Raw genomic sequence first — 24,203 nt, 5'->3', positions numbered from 1 at the left:
CTTTAGGTTCTGTGAGCTTCCCGTACCTAAGGAAGGAAAAAGGCACATTTCCTCCTCCTTCTTCCTCTTTTTTGACTACATTGTCCTCAGGGAAACCGAACTATCTGGGGAAAGAGAAGGTTCTTTTGAGCAGATCACTTTGCAATATGGGTCAAAGCTGGGGGGTGGCTCTCAAGCCTGGGCATGCATTATACTAACCTTAAATTCACTGGGAAGCTTTTCAAGTACACTGACACATCCCCTGCCCGCTCCCCCAGGGCAGAACAACAGAGTCAGTGTCTAGGGGTGGGGGTGGGGGGAGGATTCCGGTTTTCAAGTTCTCAGTGACCTGGGACGTGAAGATGTAAGCCAGCCTGCACGCCTCTGCACACCGAGATTAAACAAACACCTACCCAGCCCCTGATTCTGCCTGCCAGGAACCCTAACGGTGCGTGCTGTCCACCGAGCACCCTGTGTATGGGCACAGGCTGAGAGTAAGCCAGGAGGCACGAGGTGACGGAGGAGATGCTGGAAGCAAAGGAGCACAGACTTGACCGAGGGGGACAGTGGAAAGTAAAATGGCCAAAGGAAGCAGAATTGTGAGGAGAAAAACACGGTGAAGATGAATTTAGTAATTTCTTAGAGACTTCTTTTTGCTTTAGGGATTCCTTACACTTTCTCTCCACGCTGGGTCACGTGTGTGATTCTGAACTAAAGCGTGAACAGGTGGGTGTTTGTAGATGCGCCGTGGCGAATCAGGTGACCGGCTATGCAGGCATTAGATGCTAATAGTTCACCTGTGTGGAGATGGCTCTTGTGAATTGAGAATTTTAGACTGTTTTAGAAAGGACCATTTTTGTTTTTGTTTTTGTTCTAAAAAAAGATCACACGGGAAAAGAAGTTAAAATTTAGGGAAAGCAAAATATTCCATCCCTTTCCCCAGGCACCCAACATCTAGGCAACACAAACAAAGTGAAATTGTAATGGTGCTTGCTAAGCCTGTTTGAAAACAAATCCTGTTGGGCCCCCATAAAAGGATAATCAGCTGTCCAGCCCAGCAACTCCTCCGTTCTCCAATCTGAAAACACTCAAAAGATGGAGGTAGAACTTGTATACAATTTTTTGAAGGATGTATCTAATGGAATCACCTCTCATCCCACCCCCACCACCTGGTACTCATTTTTATATTGATGACAGTAGGAAATGTTAAACACCAGTGAAAAGCTTCACGTTACTGGGCCAGTAATTAAAATTAAAATTAAAAATTGAAATGTTAGGTATATACACAACAGCATAAGTGAAATGTGATGTGATATAGCATTTTCCATTCAAAGCTTTTACAGTAGAAAAACTGAATAAACAAAACCTCTCGTCTCTCTTGCTCCAGTGGCTCAGTGGAGCCTCCTGACTCATTTATTTTCCATCATATCTTCATATAAATAGTCTCACACAGACCTTACACAATTTAGAAAAGATTGCTGAATCACAGAAATAGCCCGCAAATATGGCATTGTTACTTTCTAGAGTTTGACTAAAATGAATACTTGATCATTAAAACAATATTCAAAATCACTTGAAGCAATAAAGAAAATTCTGATGTTTTGTAAGGCCCTAGAAGTTTCTGCAGAGATCAGAATCTTATTGTTCTTCCAAACTACATTGTCCAAAAAAGTCTGGATACAGGAAATTGTGGATTTGAAAAGCTGAACCGTTAGAAAGTATTCCTTCTTATGGCAGAGCAGTTTCTAAAGCGCCTTTCCAGGGTGGTCTGGGCAAACCCCGGCTGCTGCGGGGGGCGGTCCATGTCGCTTAACACGGCTGCCCTGTCTGTTTGCAGGTGACGCTTTCAAGGAAAGAGACCCCCTTTTCCCAGCTGGGGTTCTGAGCGGCCTCCACCGAAGGAAACACTGAACAGTTTCAGATTGCAGGGGGTGGGAGATCACTGAAATCTGGGAACGACACTGAAGCTTCTGACTTCACCTGCAAAATCTAACAGGTTGGATTAGTAAATTTGTTTTTTTTAAACAGAGAAGCTAAAGCCTAGAGAAAATACAAAGAAGCGTCATGAAAGGCATATGTTATTTTACTTTCATAAATGAGTTTAGCTGTGCTCCTGTCTGGGATTTACTGAAATGGCCTCTGAACCTCTGAGTCACACACCCCCTTGTAAACACGAGGCCGACATGGGTGCACTTTTGGCGGGACAGGTGTTGTCTTCTCAGAAGCCCGTGTCCAGAGGATGGTCTAGCGAGGCCGGACTGCCCACGGGGAGCAGGCCAGGCCACGCACTGGTGGGCAGTGGCCCTTGCGAGCAGAATCCTTTCCCATGGGGGGTGTTCTTCCTGAGTGTTAGCCTTGTGTGTGGGAAGCAGGGGTGGCCGGTGACCCCAGCCCAGGAAATAACTAGTGAGCAGGGATTGTTACGTTTTCCTTCCTAAGGAGGCAGCCGTCCCGTGAGTGGCCTGAGTCCCCCGCGCCCTAAGGCTGCTGCTGGTACTGGCCCTCCGTGGCCGTGTAGAAGTCGTCCAGGACGCTCTGCAGGTAGTCGAACGTGGGCCTCTCCTCGGCCTTTTCTTTCCAGCACATTTTCATGATGTCGTAGAGCTCGTCCGGGCAGTTCTCCATGCGGGGCATCCGGTAGCCCTGCGACAGGGCGGTCATCACGTCGGCGTTCGTTCTCCCTGAGGCCGAGAAAGCACAGGTACCGTTTAGAAGCCTGGCCCAGGCTCGCGCGCCGCAGTGGTACCCACCTCCTGCATCTGCGGCTGAAGCAAAGCTTCGGAGGCTGCCGTGGGCTGAGCTGTGTTCCCACCATGCCCTCCCCTGCAAACCCCTAGGTTGCACTCCTAGCCCCCAGGACCTCAGAATGTGACTGCATTTAGAGCTAAGGCCTTTAAAGGGGTGGTCAAGTCAAAATGAACCCTTCAGGGTGGTCCCTAACTGCCTCTGACTGGTGTCCTTGTAAGAAGAGGAGATTGGGAAAGGTCGGGGGAGACACGTGGAGAAGACGGCCGTCTCAAGCCAAGGACAAGCCTCGAGAGAAAGCAAGCCTGCCGACACCTTGATCTTGGACTTGCGGCCTCCAGAACCAGGAGAAAATTAATTTCTGTCGTTTGAGCCACTCAGTTTGTGGTATTTTGTGCTGGCAGCTCTGAAAACTGGTACAGAGGCTAAGGAAATTTCTGTAAGCGATGAAATAAATGTTAGTACGAAGGCGATCAAGGCACCATTCAGCTGCCAAAGTGAAAACAGGCAACGTGGTAAATGGAAGACAAAGTGAGTTCTAATGACAAAGGACACTGGACTTGACAGACCTTGTGAATGAACAGCCCAATCCTAACACTTAATCTCACTTTCTTTTGTAGTACTTTTTTTCCAGCTTCTACCTGTAATACCAAAAAGATCATTTTCCCGTACAGTAGCTCCTACCAATACTTTTTCAAAACTAGCTTTTCATCGTAAGTGTACTTAAAGAAGTCAGGATCCTTAAGTCAGCCGGACCAATTGTTTAATCCCCACTCCTCAAATGGTCCCGGCCTTCAGTACAGTAAGAGGCAGAGTCCGCCAGGCTGTGGGAAAGAGCACATCTCAACAGCCGGCGGGGGAAGCAGGCTGCTCGCTCTTCCTACGGGGCTCTGCGAGAGAGCTGACCACGGAGGATGGCTTTTACTGTGGCTCTGCAAGAGAGCTGACCACGGAGGATGGCTTTTACTGTGGTCACATGTCTCAGGGCAGTTCAGATGCTGAACTGTCCATCTTTGATACTGAGAATAGCTTTAAGGAAAAAAGGGTCATTTTAATAACATTTTCCTCCAGTGCTAAAGTGGGATATCGAGACATGCTCCTTTGGCAGTTCTAGCAGGACTTATCCACAGCTGGGTGTTTGGCCTATTTTGTGGCTACCTTATTCTGTAGGAACATGGGCTCCTCTAGTGAGGAGCTGTACCTCATGTGGAATGTTTTCACGCGTAGAACGCATATAGTATCTGGCACACGGGGAGCTCCATTCACCCCAACCATTCCCTTTCCATAGTTATCTCCTTTCCATAGCCATAGATTTTACCACTAGCGGTCACTGGAAAGATCCTAAAAGGTAACTAGACAGTTTAGGGGAAACATCTTTGACTTGACTGGAAACAGAACCTTCTTTTGAATTTATTCTCAAATCCGTGTTTTTCAGATTGTGCGTCACCACCCATTTGGGATCAATAAATTGATTTTGGGGGAGCTACCAGTATTTAAAAATATAAATTACCAATATAATAAACTAGAAAAGATCAGAGTGCGCTGTACATGGCAAAGGCCAGTGTGGTCTTGTGAAACTTTTGTTTTACATATGGAACGGGTTTCTGTCTGTTTCTTACTGTGGGTCATAATCAGTGACCTCTGAACTCCTTTGCCCTTAACTAACCTTTCTTCTTCTAAGGACACAGTGACTGAAGGGCCCTGCCTGGATTTAAAGCCCTGAAAAGAGACACGACTATTTCCGTCTTGGAAGAGCCCTTGTTTGTGAAATGGGAAGATCCAAGCCAACCTTATAACTGTTAAGATCTCTTGAAAGTTGTTTACAGGGTGAATTAATTTTGCTCAAGTCTACTTCTGCAACATCATCTTCAAATATTTGTGTAACGGGAATGTTCTAACTGGAACACTTCATTTGCTTCTCATTGCTTGAAGCCAAGGGGCTGATTTGCATCGCTTTCTTTAATTGGGCTCCTGGTCTCCATAAATTATGTGGCTTCAGCATTGCTCTGGCTTCTGTAACTAGCCAAGCTTCACCTGGATAAATTTCTGAAGAAAGATCCGTGTTTACTTCTACATGGGCGTTGGGGAAAGTTCTGGGGTCCTGGCAGGAGGATTAATATCCAGGATGAAGGAAACAGCCGCTGGACCTGCAAGGCTGGGTAGGAATACCTCTTTCGCCTCCTTCCTGGAGGAGCCCCAGTTGCAGAAAAGGTCAGAGCGTGCCCACAGAAGATAAATAAACCTTTCTAGGGCCCACGCTGCTGCGCTGCAGGTTTCTGTCTTCCTTGTTCTTGTATGTCCTCCTAACTCCGAAGAACTCTCTCAATGATGCAGAGGAAGGCCAGGCACGCCCCAGCCTGCCTGGGGAATCTGACTTGATAAGAGGAACAAAAAGAAGGAAATCTGAAGTCTGTCTTTTTATGTACAAGTAAATCTACCAACAAAATACGGCTGTCAACGGACAAGTCTGATGGAAGAAAGAAAGAGAGGAGAAAGACCTTGACCGAACCCTAAGATTAAGCCCGGTGCCGGTCTGTTGTTAGGTTGAAGAAGGCAAACACCCGCTGGCTGGTAATCTTTAAAGGCAAAAGCAACTTCATATTCCATCCTCCCTCCTTTCGACAAGCGTGTAGTGAGTACTTCCTACGGGTAATGAGCTGGCATTAAGCTCCGAGAGGTACAAAGATGACTAAGACAGAGTCCTGTCCTCAAATGGCATACAGCCCAGTGGGGAAGCCAGCTCAGGAGACGGAGCCGGGGCGTGGGCAGGAGGTGACATCTGGAGTCGGTAGGAATTGGCAGAGACTAAAAGTTGGTGAGGGAGCAAGGGAGGGAGAAGAACGCAGTAGAGCAGAGATGAGAAAAGGGACGGGGGTTGGCGACAGGAGACAGAAGCCCGGACGCTCCAGGAACCAGGACGATCGTTAACGACAGAGCGAGCCTGTATGTGTGAGCAAAGGAAGTGCAGCCGGCCCGGGACCGCAGGCTCCCGCCCAGCGGCAAATTATTTTTTTCTGAGCGCTGCTTGTGATGGAGCATTTGTAGCACGACGAGTTTCCTGATTCTGGTTCACATATAGCTTAAGATGCTATAGATATACCTGGCAAGAAGCAGCCAGAAAAGACACGATGCTTCCGAAAGCTTCGTCTTTCTCAAACCTCCTTTCTCTTTATAAGAGCGAAGCAAAACGAACCCCCAACCACAAAGGTCCCCTCTAGTTTCTTTAGAAAATGGCTATACAAATATGACTACAGTGTTGCTTTTAAGATAGTGAAGGATCTTTTTGCCCCACCTCCCTTTTTCCCTTTAATTCATCCCCAAACCAAAAGAGAACACGAAAGAGAAGAACGGCGTCTCTGATGTAATCGGGAGACACCTGTCAGCCAGAGGCAGAAGTGGTCTGAGCCCAGAGGAGGAACGTGACCCGAGCGCCCGCCACAGAGGAGTCAGCAGTGGATGTCTGGTCACCACGTCTTGGGATGGGGCGCTCCCGGGCTGAGGTCGGTGCTGCAGGCAGGCCTGGACCTGGAACCCGCCTCGCAGGTGCCCAGGATAACGCCGGAGGGATGGAAGGAGAGAAGCTCCAGGCCCAGTGGACGGGGTGCAGGGGGCGCGGAGGACACTGGGAGCAAGGAGAGTGAGGCGCACCTGGCCCGGGCCACAGCCGGGCTGCACCTGAGGACGCCAAGCTGAGTGAAATGAACCCGGCACAAAAGGACACATACGGTACGATTCCACTTACAGGAGCGCCGAGAGCAGTGCAATTCCTAGAGACGGAAGGTAGAACAGAGGTGACCAGGCGCTGGGGGGGCAGGTGGAATGGGGACTTAGTGTCTAATACCCCGAAGGACCACAGTATCAGTTTGGGAAGATGAAAAAGTTCTGGAAATGAACAGTGGTGATGGTCGCACAGCACTGCGAATGTACTTAATGCCACTAAACCACACACTTAACAATGGTTGCGATGGTAAATGTTATTCTGTGTTTCTTTTACCACAATAAGAAAACCCACAACAACAGCAAAGAAAGACGCTGATGTCCGCTCCCCAGGGCACCTCCGGAACGCTGATGGCCAGGCGGTGCTCCCACCGGCAGGGCCTGGAAGATCCTCTTCAGAAGGAACTCAATAGTCCCAGAGAACAGACCTGAAGATACTGCCGGGTGAGGATGCTGACAGTGAGCCCGGTGGTCCAGAGGCCCTTGTTCCCACAAGACGTCTCACCGAAGCAAGGGGGAGAAGGTAAGCCTCAGAGGAGGACAGAGGACAGGATGACAGGGACAGAAGTGTAGACAGGGGGCTCTGACGATCACCCCAGGAGGTCTACTGTCCTACCAGTGAGTGATTTGGAAAGAGGCAAGGAGCGAATTTTCAAAGAAGCAATACACGAAAACTTCCCAAAATCTATGGCTACAAGTTTCCAAATCAAAAGAACAAAACAGGTACCGAGCATGACATAAAAATGACAGAAGTGTCACACCAAGGTACATGGCCATAAATCTCAGGGACAAAGAAGGATCTCGAATGCTTCTATAGAGGAAACGGGATCCTAGGGAGGAGATAGGTACAGAAGCCATCAGCCTTCAGGGCAGCCACTCGGAAAGCTGAGGTCAGTGGAAGAAGTTGCTTAAAATTCTAGGTGAGGACGTTTGGTGAACTAGCGTTCGTAACATAAACAAATTTGGTAACTGGACTTATTTAGCTGTTTAAGTATATTTAGGGCACGAATCTCTCCAGAAGAAGTCCTATTTGGAGCGGAGTCTATCTTCTAGGTACGAACTAGAAGAATATTATCTTTGATGCCTCCAATTTTCACGAGACAATCTCCAAAGTCGAGCACGCAACAATCGTGATCTGTTTACTCATTCGGCGTCCCCACCCATGAGGGGAGAGTGCATCACGGCAAGAGCTTTCGGTCTAGGGGCTGCACATTTAAATTCATAACTAGGGGCTACACATTTAAAAACATAACAATAAAATATGGTTGAAATGGACTAACAGTAAACGAAGACAAAGGAGTTTTGAGATTTGCCCCAAATACAACGACTAGGTGCAAAGCCCTTTCCTAAAAAGCAGGTGACGGAAAAGCCCTTTTCTGCATTACACCCCATGTGCACAGAAGTTCGCGGCGCCAGCTATGCCAGTTCAAAGCGTCTGTTCAGCGAGTAGGACTGCAAATGGGAAACGACACTCTCGTGCTCCACTAGCGCTTACTTCGTATTTGACGACCAGAGTTTTGATAAGTTTACTAACAACATTGTACATTTTATTCTCACACTCCCAGGGTCTGTTTTCTGTGGCTGCTATCCGTTTGGGCATCCAGTCACTCTGTGTACTTGGTACAGCTCTAGTTATATACGCCTTGATATTCCTGGGATGTCTCTGACGGATGCACCAGAAATTGAGAACAGTGGCTGCCTTGGGAGCAGGGGTTGCGTGGCTGCAGACAGACGCACCTGTCACCTTACACCTCTTTGTACCTCTTGGACTTAGAACCGTGTGACCATATTCTTATTTAATAATAACTAAAATTGAGGAAAATCTTGACTTAGGAAAGAAGAGTCTGCGTATAATAGTTAGAACGATGAACAGCAAATGTTAGGATGAATAGCCAGGATTCCCGAAAGCCAGTGCGTCTCAGGAGCCGACAAGGTGAGGCCCCGGGAGCAAGTTCCCATCAGAAGCCTCTTGCACCACCTGATTTTTTAAATATATTTTGTAGACAAGAAGTAAAATATTTAATAAAAGCATACTTGTAAAAAGTTAGCCGCTTCAGGAATTTATCAAGAAAAAAATAATGTAACCTGTTATTTCATTGCTCAAGGATAGTAACATTTTGATATATTACACCTTTTAGTCTTTTTTTTTTCCTCTGTTCATTTTATAGGAGACTTTCTTATTTCTTTTCTGTTTTTATTCCCCTTTTCTTTCTCTTAGTGCCTTTTTATTTTGCAAAGCTAGGCCTATAGCTTCTAAACCACACAAAAAAGAGACATGTCCAGCGCTTTTCTGGGTAAAGAAAGTATTCTCTGATAACTTAATTGTCAGTGGGCCTGTCGGAAGCAGTTTTATAACAGTGACGGAACTGGCATGTACTGTCTATGTTCACCAGTTTCCATGCTCTCTATGGATCGAGTCCTCTGATAATAAGTAAGTAGGACTGTCCGCTCTGTTCACATGTCCTAACGCTAGAGGCTCTCATAACATACAACGCTTGTGACTGGGAAACCTCATCAACCCAGAACTCCCGAAGGATGACACATCCCTGGTCCTATCAGAGGACAAGAGACCGCAGAATAGACCAACGGATGCTCTCTGGTTGGTCCTATCAGGTTTGTGTGTGTGTGTGTGTGTGTGTGTGAGATCCTCACTGCTTTTCTCCTGGTTATTTTATAATTTTTATGGTTTTTCACCCCGAGCATTTTCTAATCGTGGGCATTGAGCACAGCAGGTCAGACTGAGAAGGCCGGGATTCCGCAGCGGCTCTGCCAGGAGCTCGTGATGCAGTTCTGGGCAAGAGTGCCCTTCTCAGAGCCTCAGGGCCTCGTCTGGCATCACTGTGGAGCATGCAGCACATACCACACAACATGTGTGAGGCTGCGTGTTTATCTGATCAGATGTCATATATATATATATATAATCTTTCTCTATAGGTTATAGGTTATAGATATATAATGTCAGATATCCGGGCTGATCAGGAAATACTGTCCCCATTTTGCAGGGGTGCTATTCATGAACTTCAGTGTCTAGAACAGAGCGGCCGTCAGAATATGAAATGCGGGCACCAGAGGGGTTTCACGGTACAGTCAGCCCACTGCACAGGCACCACTGAAGGCCTTCCCCTCCGGCTGGCCCCCCGGGCCCCAGCTTCTCTACGGCTCAACCCCGAAGGGCAGTGAGGGTGACGAGGAGCGCAAAGGCCGTGCGACTGCTCTGTCCCAAAGCTCCCGAAGCCCCTGCGTGGCCCCTGAGGCTCGCGTCCGCTCCCGCCCAGCTCCGTGCCTCCAGCCCCTGATCGGGACCCCGTGGGCCACCCAGGCCCTTCTGTCAAGTCCCCGAGTTCCCTGCTGCTGCCGGGATCACTGTTTAGAACCTGCAGCCCTGCCCCACCCCCTGATCCCTACACCACCGTGCCCCCTCCATGGCACCCCTCCCATCCTACGCACTGGCCCTATTACCAGTGATTATTATTAGTGATTGTTATCAGTCTCTCCCTCCTCAAGTATTAGCTCTCAAGGGCAAAAGCTGGCACTGCTCCATCCGGGCACCTCGTGAGTGCCTGGGCTCCCTCAGATATTTTTTGAACGAGGGAATGACTTAAACACTAAAGATTTAATTTAAAATTGGCCGTATCCGTTCATTTTGTTAAAAGCCAAACATTAACAAGAATGTGACAGCTTGGGGAAAAATCCCTCTTCTTGCACATTCCAGCATGGATCCTGGAAAAAGGGAGAGCTGGGAGAATCTGGCTCCGAGGAGGTTAGGAATCCGGAAATACTGAACGATGTCCCCACGTCCAGTAAGTCAGAGATCTGAAGAATCTGTCACTCACACACAGGGGTGGTTATTTCCTGACGAGGCAGAGACTCCAAAGTCCCTTGTGTGAACTTCTGTTTCAAAGCTGACCGAGAAAGAATTGTAAAAGCCTTATCATGGGAGGCGCACCTGTGTCTAATCCTCTAATGCATCCTTATCAGCAGTACCTGTGATGGTGCCAGGCACATTCTAGGCAGCAAGGGGTGGAATTGATTAGCGAAGCAAAAGAATATGCACTCCATCAGGCAAGATGGCAGAGAAGTTTCTAAGCATATCTTAGGACACCTTCCAGTGCCGACAGTCAAAATAAAGTTCTGGCACCGTGGGCTTACTTTACTTTTGGATATAAGTTTATCTTTTTATGACTCGTGCCACTTGGCTTTTTTCTCATATATACCAAGTGAATGGAAATAGGTAAGTAACTGATACCTGGGTAGGGAATTTTCCCATAGGTGACGATTTCGTACAGGAGAATTCCAAAGGACCACACGTCAGACTTAATAGTGAAACATCCGAAGTTGATTGCTTCTGGAGCTGTCCACTTAATGGGGAACTTAGCACCTAGAGCAGAAGACACAGGTGTTTTACTTGGGTCTCTGAGCTGAAACAAAAGAGTCATGGGCGTGTGACCCTCACACTTTCCTTTGCGGGGAAAATTTTAATGAATGATTTTGAACAGGTTAACACATACACACAGTAGAAAATAGAGATGGTACAAAATGTCATACTAAGAATGTTTGCCTCCCTCTGTTTCCCTCGCGGGCATTCCCCTCTTAAGAAGCAAAGTTTCTTGTGTATTGTCTTAGCGAAATCACAACTAGCACACTTGAAACATGAGAACATGACACCGAATGGAAAGGCATCTATTCTTAGCCTGTACACCTGTCCCTTCTACAGCGTGTATCCTTCGTGTTCACATTTTCTCTAATGACCCAGAGCATGTTTATACGGAATATACATATCTCGATGTGTATACTCTTGTGGACAAATCTCTTGAAGCCCGTACCAACGGGGATTTTAGATGCTACTCCAAGCTTTCATTTGATAGGACCAAACATTACTACTCTTCTAGGAACTGCGTAGGTTGATGATCTGCCCAGAGTGAGATGACGATGAAACTAGGTTTCTCACGAGAAGCTGGTGAGGCTCAGGTCGACTTAGCCGCCGGGTCACATTGGGAGGCAAGCCTGGCGCCGGGGAACTCGCAGGGTCACCTCAAGGGAAGCAGGGGACTTGGGCACTTCTGCACCCTGGAAAGGCAAGGGCTTTCCACCAACTACTATAGAATTTTTAAAATACATTTGCCTTCACTATGTCTTTGCTTTAGACTTTTCTGTGAAGTCCAGACCTAGCGCACAGGGCGGGGCCAGGAAGGGCGGGGCTGTGGTTGGGGCGGGGCCAGGGGCGGGGCCTATGCGTGGGGCGTGGCTGGGTGGAGCCTGGGGTCCAGCATGGCCTTGGGGGGGCTTGACTCCCGGTTCTGCTGTTTCCAGCCAGGTATGACCCCAGCAAGACACTTACTGTTTCTGCACCTTCTTGGCACTTCCATCCATGAAATGAGTAAACAGCAGAACCTCCCCTGTTGCCATCAGGGTTAAGTGGGTGGGTCTGCATGCTTGGCACAGAGGAAATACCAGTGAGGGCAAATATCCTGACTTTTGCCCTGAGGTGACCTACTGTTTCGTTCTAGGACCCGAGCTCTCTGCATTAGGCCACCTGTTTCTCGCGAGAACGGTTATTTCTGTGAGACTCTAGGCTTGTCAAATTCTATAAAACCGATGTCATAAATTCCGACTCATGCACTTTGAGGCCACATCTCCTGGGTTTGAGTCCTGGCTCTAGCACTTACTATGGGTCCTCAGAAGCTTCTGAACCTCTCCTTTGTTCTCATCTATAAGGTGGAAACAATAATACTACTTATCACATAGGGTTATTGCAAAGATAAACGAGATGATGTATGGAAAGCACTTAGAATAGCCGCTGGCACGCTGCAGATGCTCACTACCTTTTAGCTACTTCTCCTCAGACTATTTTCCTTGACCCGCCACTTCGCTGAAGATAATTAAGGCCAAGGATAAACTATAATCCACCTAAGAGAATGCAAACGTGAGGCAGGAGAACTACCGTAAGTATGACGAATGCAGGAGATGCTAGACAAATCAAATCGATCAAGTTTCAATTTGTTTGTCACCTCTATAAATTCTGTGGGTACCTTCCAGAAATAACACACATGTAGTTAAAATAATCCTTGTTCAACAATTCTTAGGAATGTCGAAGAAAGTGCTTGGCTCTTTCAGAAGAGAGAAAGCACTGCAAAAAAACCCACTCCACTTTCACGAGCGAGACCATCAGAATCCTCAGATCATAAGCAACAGAGAAGAATCTGCAACAGGAAAGGTCAGTGCAGCCCCAGACAGGGCTGGCCCCAGAATGACAGGCCAGGAACTCGAAGATTTACTCTGTGCGTTTTTTGGTTTACATATATAATATGGAAGGTGGGAAAATAAAGGAGTGTATTGTTGTAGTGTTATATTTACTTCTGTGTGTGTGATAATTTCCATGTTTTAATTTGTAGTTAAAAGGCCAGAATATAGAGTATAGACTTACTGTTACAAATATTTTCTCGATAGTTAAGGAAAGTATACTTCACTGTTCTGGTGAAAAGCTCTAACAAGTAATATGAACAAAGAATCATGATCCTGTCAAATCTCATTTTGTTTTGCCTTGCTTAATCGAAATACAAACGACAGCATTTGTAAATTTTATAAAAGTACCTTGCAGAGCTAATCAAGAGAGTAATTTTTCAAAACAATTATTAGAATAAACCGCAAACAGCAACTATGGTACATTTTGAATATTGTACCAAATGAATTCTTTTTCTAATGATGCCTATTGTAATTACTTTGTTAAAAACAGGCAAAAACGGGCTTCCCTGGTGGCGCAGTGGTTGGGAGTCCGCCTGCCGATGCAGGGGAGGCGGGTTCGTGCCCCGGTCCGGGAAGATCCCACGTGCCGCGGAGCGGCTGGGCCCGTGAGCCATGGCCGCTGAGCCTGCGCGTCCGGAGCTTGTGCTCCGCTAACGGGAGAGGCTGCAACAGTGAGAGGCCCGCGTACCGCAAAAAAAAACAAACAAAAAAAAACAGGCAAAAACAAAATAAAATGAAACAATAACCAAACGCCTAAGGGTCGTTCCGGGAACGTACCTTCCCTGGCTGTGTACTCGTTATCCTCAATCACTCGAGCAAGGCCAAAATCTGCGATTTTGCACATGAGGGCCTCGGAGACCAGGACGTTAGCGGCTCGTAGGTCCCTGTGGATGTAGTTCTTCCTCTCAATGTACGCCATTCCCTCCGCGATCTGGAAACAGAAGAAGGCTCTCCTTTAGATGTTCCATTTAGGCCCATATAGGGACATATGGAGGAAAACCAGAAAACTTCTGAGTTCCTGAAATCCTTTCATGTACGATATTCCGATCATTCAAAAATTTAAAACAGTGGGTAAATTACAATCGCCATTTTGAGTCCTTTCTAAAATAGCTGCCCCCAAACCTCCAACGATGGTAATCACTCTCAACATGGTTATTTCAATAGCTACATGTCTCATCCTTTTTTAAATGCGTGGAGACTTTTCTTCAGATCCTATGAAATTCCTGCATGTAGATACACAGATGTTTGTATCCCAGTTTTTCGAACGAGGAAAGAGAGCCAGGGAAGTGCTGTACCGACACAAATACATTATTGCGGCGTCGAGAACAGGCTGTCCCTGGCCAGCAGCATCCTTGCTGTCGGGTCAGTCGACTGCCCACAGGACCCGGGCTCTAAGCTCTCTCCGCACAGTCCCTCCAGGATGAGCAGAGTCACCCAGACATAAAGCTGACAGCAGGAGCGAAGCAGGGATAAAATGATAAAGCAGGGGAGGTGAAACTGCTACTCCTCGCTTGCTAGGAAATCGAGTTTTTAAGGAATCAAAATAGGATTATTAAGGAAAACATTACCAAATTATAAAGATAAGAATCAAGAAGGAAGGAGGAAAGGTAGGAAGGAAGGAAAGAAGGGAAGGAGGGAGGGAGGGAGGAACCAAGTAGCTGTGTCTGGTGAGCAGTTAGAGGGAAACTAATTAGGATTGTGTCACACAGGAATGAATGTATTCTGCGGATTCTACCTTGAATTCCAGGCGGCTCAGCGTGGAGGACCTGAGTACTCCCACACCCCATCCTCAACAGCATCCTCCTGGCTCAGTCAAACGCCGCTGTTTCAGCCAGGCCCTGTGGCTCAGCAAAAGCTTTTTAGCTCCTTACTATGGGGGGTGCTTCTCCTGACCTCCGCCTGGAACGCCTTGCTTCCCCTCTCGGCCAATCACTAGGCTTCCTTCTGGCCAGAGGGCCTTCCCTGAACTCCTCTTGGATAATTTCACTCTACACCCACCATCAATGGTCAATTTGTACAAAAACCATTGGCACCTACTGACCACAGCTTTGCCATTATTTTGAAGCTGTTTAAGGTGCTTACTGCTGTCCTGCCATCCAGACAGCAAACACCACCAGGGAGAAGCCACCTTACATCTTTTCTGTTCTCACGTGTATCTACTGGAAGCTTCAGCCATGTCACTCCCCTCTTCTCAGAGCCGAAGGAAGTTCTCTGGTAAGCGTGCTGGGTCTTTAATATCACCAGGATGCTATGCTGTTCGCTCTCTGCTGCAGGAATTTACCGGCTGCTATTTCTGTGGCCAGAAAATCTGCCATATAATAATCAGAACACAGCAGCTCAGGCCCAAAGTCCTGGCAGCCCAGGGGCTCGCCTGGGACTCGCCCCAAAGAGTCTTGAACAGGTAACATCATAAATCCGAAAGAATAGAAGAGGTCTGAGCATCTTCTTTAGTAGAAACGACAACGTGATAACGTACACCTTGACTATGACCAAGAATAACGTGTGTGGCACGCAGGCCGGGCCGGTAGAGTGGAGAAGACCCAGGCCACGCGACACCTGCTGAGTGGACTCGGGGTCCAGCCCCTGCCTGGATGGCTGGGCCAGCCTCACACAGCATCCCTCGACAGGAATACCTTAATCCTTCGTGCAAGACCACCCAGGTCACTCCCTGCATAAAACTAGCCTCCAGATAACGTCTGAACCCCTTAGCGCTACTCCCAAGGCCCTGGTGACTGGTCCATTATCCTCTACCTCCCACCACTGCCTCCCTCCAGGATCCTGGCTCCTGCAGCCCCTGTCGCAGGGCAGTTCATCCCGCAGGTCTCAGGGGAGATGGCCCTTCTGCTGAGAGGCCTTCCCTGACCCTCCTTCTCCTCCAGTGTGTGTGGTCCCAGGGCCCCCTGCTCACCTAGGCATCGCAGGAATGTAAACCCCTTAGGGCACACTCCTGTTCTTGAGCCCGCATGTAACATCCCAATGATTCTAGACAAACTGGGCCAGGAAGCGGGAAGAGCCGAAGCTGGCTGCAATCCCAACACGTCCACGTGTCGCAACTACTGAGCCCACGAGCCGCAACTACTGAAGCCCATGCGCCTAGAGCCCGTGCTCCGCAACAAGAGAAGCCACCGCAATGGGAAGCCCGCGCACCGCAACGAAGACCCAGTGCAGCCACAAATAAATAAATAAATTAATTAATTAAAAATAAATAAATAAATATAAGTGTCCTGGGAACTTGCGGGTAAGGCTTTTATCACACTCACCCGAGTTCTGCATTTACACAAACCCGAATGCATTTTTGAACATGATTCTCTGAGATAATAACAGACTTGCGGCAAGCCCAGCTTGGCTTGGCTTTCTTTTCCACGTCACAGTGCTTTGAGGGGCTCGTATTCCAAACAATAATAATAGCGTTCACCAAGACCAAGTTTCTAAACAACAGTGCTTGCCAAGTGGGATAAACAATAGATATGAGGGCAAAATAAAAGCTTTCGGAGAGGGCTGGTCTGGAGGCCGCGAAAGACTACAATCCTCTTCTTATGTAAAAAGTATTATTTCCCTGGTCTATATGCATTTTTCTTTCTTGGTTTCTTTCTTTCTTTTTGAAACCTTAATCTTTTTTTTTTTTTTTTTTGGTTATTGTATTTACTTTGGCTAAAGTAAATCCAACTCTATTTCTCTATTTCGCAACAGCAGGAAGAAATCATAGGCCACTTTGGCTAATGGGATCTAGGATCAACTTCGCTTGCACGAATACGTTCTTGCTTCTCCAGGCCACTTAGTCTAACCGCTGTCAGCACTGCAGAAAGAGCTGTTGCATAAATGCATCCCCCCAGGCTCAGCCATCCTCGGGGACCCGGGGATAGGGGAGCGCTCGCCTCCTACTTTCTTTTTAACTAAATTATGGTTGACTTACAATGTTTCAGGTGTAGAGCAAAGTGCTTCAGTTATACATAGGTATATATGTATTCTTTTTCAGGTTCTTTTCCATCACAGGTTATTACAAGATACTGAGTATAGCTCCTTGTGCTCTACAGTCGGTCCTTGTTCTTTGTCTACTTTATATATTGTAGTGTGTATCCGTTAATCCCATTAGCTCAGAAAGGCTGATCTGAGGGTTTCCCTGGTGGCGCAGTGGTTGAGAATCCGCCTACCGATGCAGGGGACACGGGTTCGAGCCCTGGTCTGGGAGGATCCCACGTGCCGCGGAGCAACTGGACCCGTGAGCCACAACTACTGAGCCTGCGCGTCTGGAGCCTGTGCTCCGCAACAAGAGAGGCCGCGACAGTGAGAGGCCCACGTACCGCGATGAAGAGTGGCCCCCGCTCGCCGCAACTAGAGAAAGCCCTCGCACAGAAACGAAGACCCAACACAGCAAAATAAAAATAAAAAAAATAAAAAAAGAAAGGCTGATCTGTGAAGGAGTTATGTGGAGTCGCTCCGGTTTGGTGAGGACACAGTCTGATTCAGGAGATTGCTTTGTGCCCACAGATATTTCACTTAGATGATGATGGTAACAGGTAGGTAGGTGGCTGATTGATAGGTAGGTAGGTAGATATATAGATGGATAGTTAGACATTAATAACCACTACTTCTCCCACCACTAATGAAGCACTTTTTATGTACCAGATACTGTTTTACATTCATTACACCCAATTCACGTTTCATCTGAATAACAACTCTATCTGGTAAGTTTTATTTCCATTGTACACATGCAAATGAAGCTTAAAGAGGTACAAGAACCTGATGAGAGCCAGGAGGGAAGGAGAGAGCCAGGATTGACACCCAGGAGTGTCTGACCGCCAGATCACATTCCAGAATGTTCCATCAGCAAGAGAGCTCATAACTAGATGCTTCTGGAACTCAAATTTTTCATCGAGAGAATATTATTTTACTGAGAAGAGAGAAAAATGCTTTTGAAGTTTCCTCCTGGAATTCACTGTTGTTAAGCCCAAATTTCACCTCTCAGAAAAGCTACCACAAACCTTCCCCAGGCAGAGCTCAGGATACCCATCTCAGGAAGGACATACAAGCTTGGTTTGGGTTGTCTTTGTCTAGAACAGGGTTTCTCAACCTTTTTCCATTATCATCTCCTAAGGAGAAAGTTTTAATTTAAAAATTAAATACAAAGAAATAGGATTTTGTCAGGTAGGCCTGAGCCCTGGAGGGCCACAAACTATCATAATATCTAAGATTTTCCCATGTGCCAAGAACCAATTTTCGCTCCCTTGGGGGCAACTTGCCCCATTTTGATTTCTTGGTCTAGAAGAAGCTAAACTGAGCAAAGAAGGTGTAAAGCCCACTTTGCCCTATGACTCAAAAGAGAGAAATAAGATGGATGATGACCTATTCTGGGCTTGAATGAGGTTAAGGCTCTGTCAGAATGAAAATAACCAGGCTAAAATTAAGCAGGACAACATTCTTTCATTCAAATAGCCCTATATATATATTGCAAAAAAAAAGCAATAAATGTCTTTCCCTTTGGAAATTTGATGGGGTTAAAAGGAAATTACTTTCCTAGGGTCACACCACAGGTTAGGGCAATGGTTTGGAAGTGACTTCAATTTCCCTTCTGTGCATTTAGCCGTTAAATGAAGTTTAAACCCTTACACCAGTATTTCTTAACTCTGGCTGTGTACCGGGCATCTTATCTTAACCCGGGTTTCATCCTAAATCACCTAAACATGCATCTCGAGGAGTGAGGCCTCCCTAGGTGGTTGTGACCTGCAGTCTGGGTGGAGAATGGCCCTTGTCCCTTATCACCTTCTGGGAGCTTGATTCTGACCCTGATTTATTCGATCAGAACCCGGATTTTAACAAGCTCTCTGGGAGATCTGTACGCACACCGAACTTGGAGAAGAACTGTGGTAGCTCCAATGCTTTTCAACTTCAGCTATTTTAGGATTTAAAGTGCTAGACAGATTGGAATGAACTCTCGGTCTCAACACCACGAGTAGATGGACTGGACAACAGTCCCCTCCTAACGCTGGGGAAAGGAATTCCCCAATGGACTGGACAACAGTCCCCTCCTAACGCTGGGGAGAGGAATTCCCCAACAACTCAGCTGAAGAAAAAGAAGGCGCAAAGATGGGCAGAGCCAGCAGGAGAAAGCCCAGGTGGGGAGAGGCGGGTGCCATGCTGAAGCTGGGGGGGCGACGGGCCAGATAACGGGGATGCGGGCTGGGCCTCGCACATCAGCAGCTCAGAACGTGTGTCCTGAGCTTTTGTTTTTCTTGTAACTAAGGGAGAAGGACTCCAGCCTTACAGCTCAGAGGCAGGGAATCCGGAAGCGCTTTCTCCACATCATGGTTCTGGGGCCGGGCCGCTACTTAGGGGGCTTAGGAAACTGAATTGAATCTTTCAGCTTTAAATCATCTGAGGGGATTCTCTACCTCTTGGGCCACACCAGCATCATGCCAGCATCAGGCTCAGTGATGCACAAACACGAGAAAACCTTGACTTTCTAAACCACCTGCCAGCACTAAAGAAGAACTAAAAATGTCTTGTCTCCATGTGCTAATTTCCAACTCTGTATTAGAGGGTCTGTGTGTGAAGCTACTGGGCATTTGAAGTAGAAAAGCAGCCCTATTACCTAAAATGAGAATAATCATACAAGGAGATAACTTTAGTGAAGTGTCTGTACTCCTGGTTTAAAGCTACCTGATTTAGGGTTACATGTGCTTGTCGTTTCTTGAGCTCTTCAGCCCAAATAGCATGGCGGGCGTACATTTCCTAGTTCCTCTTTTTGTACCTTCAGTGGAAACATATGGTGACATGTTCTCTGTTTGATGTTTCTACGTGCGTGTGTGTGTGTGCATGTGTGCGTGTACACGCATGCACTGCTGTCCTGGGAGGACAGACAGGAACTACTAGGTAAGTGAGTGACCCACTGGGATCCCAACCTGAACCAGTAACACAGCGGCTTCTGGTGAAATCCCAGGCATCTAGTACCCAGTGAAAGTTCTAGGCACAGAGGAGATATTAAAAATGATGCTTCCTGGGCTTCCCCGGTGGAGCAGTGGTTGAGAATCCTCCTGCCAAGGCAGGGGACACGGGTTCGAGCCCTGGTCCGGGAAGATCCCACATGCCGCGGAGCAACTAAGCCTGTGCGCCGCAACTACTGAGCCTGCGCTCTAGAGCCCGCGAGCCACAACTACTGAGCCCATGTGCCACAACTACTGAAGCCCGCGTGCCTAGAGCCCGTGCTCCACAACAAGAGAAGCCACCGCAATGAGAAGCCCGCACACCACAACCAAGAGTAGCCCCTGCTCGCCGCAACTAGAGAAAGCCCGCACGCAGCAACGAAGACCCAACACAGCCAAAAATAAATAAATAATTTTTTTTAAAAAAAATGATGCTTTCTGAGTTAGAGGCCAACCTCATCTTGTCAGGTGCGAAATAAGCCACCCCCCAGCCTCATGGCCATCCTCCAGGGAGGTCTTTCAAATGTGCTGTGAGAAGGAAAGGCATGACCATCGGGCATCCACCAATCAGCTTCCCAGCCGGGGACCTGAAGGGCTGGAAACACACGTGTGACCACAGAGGACACTCTGACCCCAAATACTGGGGATTCTGCCTCTCCCACTGCTGGTGTGAAGGCGACGCGCCAACCTTCCCACAGACGCACCCTCAGGGGCCCACAGGCACTGCCTCCTCCTAGGGGAAGAGACCCAGCCTCACCGGTTGGTGGGTGCACGGCATCCGTCCCCGGCATCTGAGATCCCCGGCATCTGAGATCCCCAGCTGGTGGGGCACCTCGGAGGATCTCCACGGACACTCCCTCTCTATGGCAGTGTTGCCAGTGTGTGTCTATTGTTCAGTACGTCAGTATCCACACACGTGATCTTACACCCACCCACATGCATACACACCACGCAGATACATACGAACTTCTGGGAAGTTTTCAGAGCCCAGCATTCCATAAAGCATTATCCTTCTGCTTCCTCTGCCTATCGTTTTCTACCCAACCCCCCAACACGTACACTTGTGATGGGCAGGGTGGCGACAGAACGCAAAATGCTTTGCAGATGGATGTTTCCTGGGGTATGAGGTCAGAAACGTTAAAGCAGAACAAAGTTTCCAGAAGCATCTGAGGTGAGCATACTCCTTTAAATTCCCTCTCCAATATCCACGTTGAAGTAGAAAGTCTGCGTTCCCGTTCCCCAGATGAGACCCTGGGAGCGGCCTCCGCAGACATCTACATGCACCCCTGCCGCACTGCCCTGAGGAAGGCAACCCAGGACCCTCCCCTCTGGTCATCAAATATATCTACTGAGAAGGGAGTTGCCAGGGACCATCTGGGGCTTGCAGGATGGCGATGCTTGGGGCAGGAAATACCTAACACCAATGCCCATTGGGTATACACAAGACAGACTTCTTTTATGTGGAATACAATGCTGGAGAAGAAATCTCAATCAAGTTTTACAGACCAAGGCGGGCTCAAATAATCCTCCTTGCAAGTGACTTTCCCTGCTGGCAATGGCCACAGAGGTCACGCATCTTTTTCTGTTCTTCCCAGAAGCCCAATTAAAGCTGTGAGCCCGGCATTCCACCCAGCCTGCCCCAGCCTCCAGCAGGCTCCCTCCATCCGGGGCTGAGGCTCTGAGCAAGAAGGCTGTTCCCATGCATGCGCTCAGTGCACGGGCCCCGCAGGTGTCGCCAAGGGCCACGAAGGATGCTCCGGACACTCCACGGAGTGTTTGCATGGATGACCTTGCCGTGAGTCTTGCTTTAGCGTCCTGTGTTCACCCGAATTCCTACCGCTGTTTTGCGAAACGGGCAAGTGACAGGCTATCTTGCTTAGTGAGTGATTTTTAAAATTTTAATGAGAAGAACCCACATGTGAGTCAGACGACGGAGGGAATAAAGGCATAAAGGAACCTAATTGAGGGACTCGATGTGATCTCTCAAGCAAAGCTAAAATCTGCCCCAGGAAATTCCAGCCTGAGTGAGAAACTGGAACCGAAAACCCAATCTGTCTTAGAATTGGCCAGTTGGAAAACATTCGTCACTTAGACAAGCAGTGAGAGAGACTGAACGAGAAACCTGCCAGAAAGCAGGAAAGACTGAATTTTGTTTTTCTTGTGGTTCTACGTGTTCCATGAGGCACTGTTTGCCTCACTCTCTAGCTACGTATTTCCTTCCTACACTTGGGGGAAGTAGAGTTCAAATAATCAATTACTTTCAAAAGCCTTAGGAAGCTCACAAAATAATCACAATGCTAATAGTAATAAGCTGGAAGCAAACAAATGGGTTAGACCTACAGTGTCTCTGATGGGGTCTCAAGCCTCTCTGAAAGGTCCTCTCTATCACCCCTGGGGTCAATCCCAAACGGACCTAAAAAGACCATGTAATTACAACACAAAAATAAAATGTAAAAAAAAGCAGGGAGTTTAAAGTAAGAACACACCTCCTCGGTACTCCAAATATGATAGCCTTTGTTTTGTAGTACTTGGTAGTTTCTATAGACGTACTTTTCTATCTATTAATAGTCATTGATCCTCCACGCTGGATCCCTACACTCTTTAATCCATAATTTGGATAGAGGAAGGGGTGGCATAGAGCTCATTCCTTGCTATGTTTGGAGGTCGAATTTCCTAGTATGTTTTAGCTTTGTTGGGTTATTAAAATATTCTTCTTTATTCCTCTTTTCAAAGCAAAACTTCTAAGAAATAATGGAGTTTATTGCTTTGATGACAATGGTGATGATGATGGTGGTGATGACAGTGACGATGACGATGATGACGACAGCTACCACGTATTGGCTGCTACCCTGCCCAGGCATCTTGCCAGGCATTTATAAGCCCTAAAACAAGCCTATGAAAGTAGCCAATATTCACAGTAAAGATGAGAAAGCGGAGTCTTGGAGAAGTAAACATTTTTCCTAGATAGACTTGGATTTGAATCCAAATCTGGCTGGTCCCACCTCCTTGTGCTCTTAACTATTTATCTATACTAGCTTCTTCCTTTAAAAAGAGCTACAAACATGGGCTTCCCTGGTGGCGCAGTGGTTGAGAGTCCGCCTGCCGATGCGGCGGACGCGGGTTCGTGCCCCGGTCCGGGAAGATCCCACATGCCGCGGAGCGGCTGGGCCCGTGAGCCATGGCCGCTGGGCCTGTGCATCCGGAACCTGTGCTCTGCAACGGGAGAGGCCACAGCAGTGAGAAGCCCGTGTACCGCAAAATAAATAAATAAATAAAAAGAGCTACAAACAGTAGACTGTTTGCAAGCTGACATCAGGAAAAAGGAGAGGAAAGGAGAAATAATAACTAGATCATTTAAAAAGTGGCCATGTTAAAGTCTGCAATCTGTCATACCTTCATAGCTGAAAGATGAGGGCAGAGCTTGACACGTACAAACTTAGGGCTGGTGAGGTTTTTGTGACGGATCAAAATTCAATCAATCCAAAAGCATGCAAGGACCCACGGAGTCTCGGGGAGACATGATTTCCACATAGAAAACTGCACTGAATAATCATATTTAAACCAGTAAGTTTCCATGAAAGAGGTTTACCTTCATTAGCGGCAAAGGAAGAACCATTTGTCAACTAATTCTCATAGACTTTCTCTTGCAAAAACTTATTGGACCAGCTCACATCCATTAGGATGGCTGTTATAGAAACAAACAAACAAACAAAGCAAAAAACCAGAAAATAAACAGTGTTGTTGAGGAAGTGGAGAAATTAGCACCCTCGTGCACTGCTGGTGGGAATGTAAACTGGTGCAGCCACTGTGGAGACCAGAATGAGTGATTCTCAAAAAATTCAACATCGGATTACCATGTGACCCATCAATTCCACCACCGAAAGTACACACTTGTACACTAACAGATATTTGCACACCCCTGTTCATAAGAGCATTATTCACAAAAGCAGAAAGTGGAAACAACTCAAGTGTCCATCAATGGATGAACAAAAAAACCAACATGTGGTCTCTGCAAGCAATGGCATATTATTCAGCCATAAAAAGGAATGGAATTCTAACACAGGCTACAACATCGATGGACTTTAAGGACAATATGCTAAGAGAAATAAACCAGTCGCAAAAGGGCAAATACTGTACGATTGCACTCATGCGAGGTACTTGGAGTATCAGATTCACAGAGACAGACAGCAGCATGGTGGTTGCCAAGGGCTGGTGGGAGGGAGGACGGGGACCTAACGGGTGCACAGTGTCAGTTCTGCAAGATGAGAAGGGTTCTGGAGATGCTGGTGGTGATGACCGCACAACAACATGAATGTCCTTCATGCCACCGAACCGTGCACTAAAAAATGGATGAAATGTATGTTATGTGTATTTTATCACAATTGAAAAATAAAACTGGGCACTTCCAGTTGTCGGATAGCAGGAGCAGAGGCGGCAAAGGCTGCCAGCCACAGGGAGAGTGGGCGGCGCCCATCACCTGCCCCTGCGCAGTGTGCTGACGACCGAGGAGACGCTTCGGGCACCCCGCGCGGGGACGCCCATGCACACCTGGGGGACCAAACCACACTAGGCAGTGGTCAAGGCCTCCTCCCGCATCAC

The 24,203-nt window shown here is 47.5% G+C and overlaps 1 protein-coding gene across 4 annotated transcripts in view; it reads right to left on the bottom strand.

The window, feature by feature from the left end:
* Positions 1-1,351: 1,351 nt before the first annotated feature.
* LYN (LYN proto-oncogene, Src family tyrosine kinase) overlaps positions 1,352-24,203 on the bottom strand; it is a 111,835-nt gene continuing 88,983 nt past the window's right edge. For all 4 annotated transcript variants that reach the window (XM_082858832.1, XM_082858834.1, XM_082858831.1 and 1 more), the window contains exons 11-13: positions 13,462-13,615; positions 10,688-10,819; positions 1,352-2,660 (exon numbers count right to left, since the gene is read on the bottom strand). In XM_082858832.1, coding sequence (XP_082714958.1) covers positions 2,458-2,660; positions 10,688-10,819; positions 13,462-13,615 — 489 coding nt within the window. In that variant the 3' untranslated portion in view covers positions 1,352-2,457. The remainder of the gene's footprint in view (positions 2,661-10,687; positions 10,820-13,461; positions 13,616-24,203) is intronic.

The sequence above is a fragment of the Leucopleurus acutus genome, assembly GCF_964270905.1.
Source record: "Leucopleurus acutus genome assembly, chromosome: 17".
Taxonomy (NCBI): domain Eukaryota; kingdom Metazoa; phylum Chordata; class Mammalia; order Artiodactyla; family Delphinidae; genus Leucopleurus; species Leucopleurus acutus.
The sequence above is the reverse complement of the archived record's forward strand: the minus strand, read 5'-3'. Positions and strand labels throughout refer to the sequence as shown.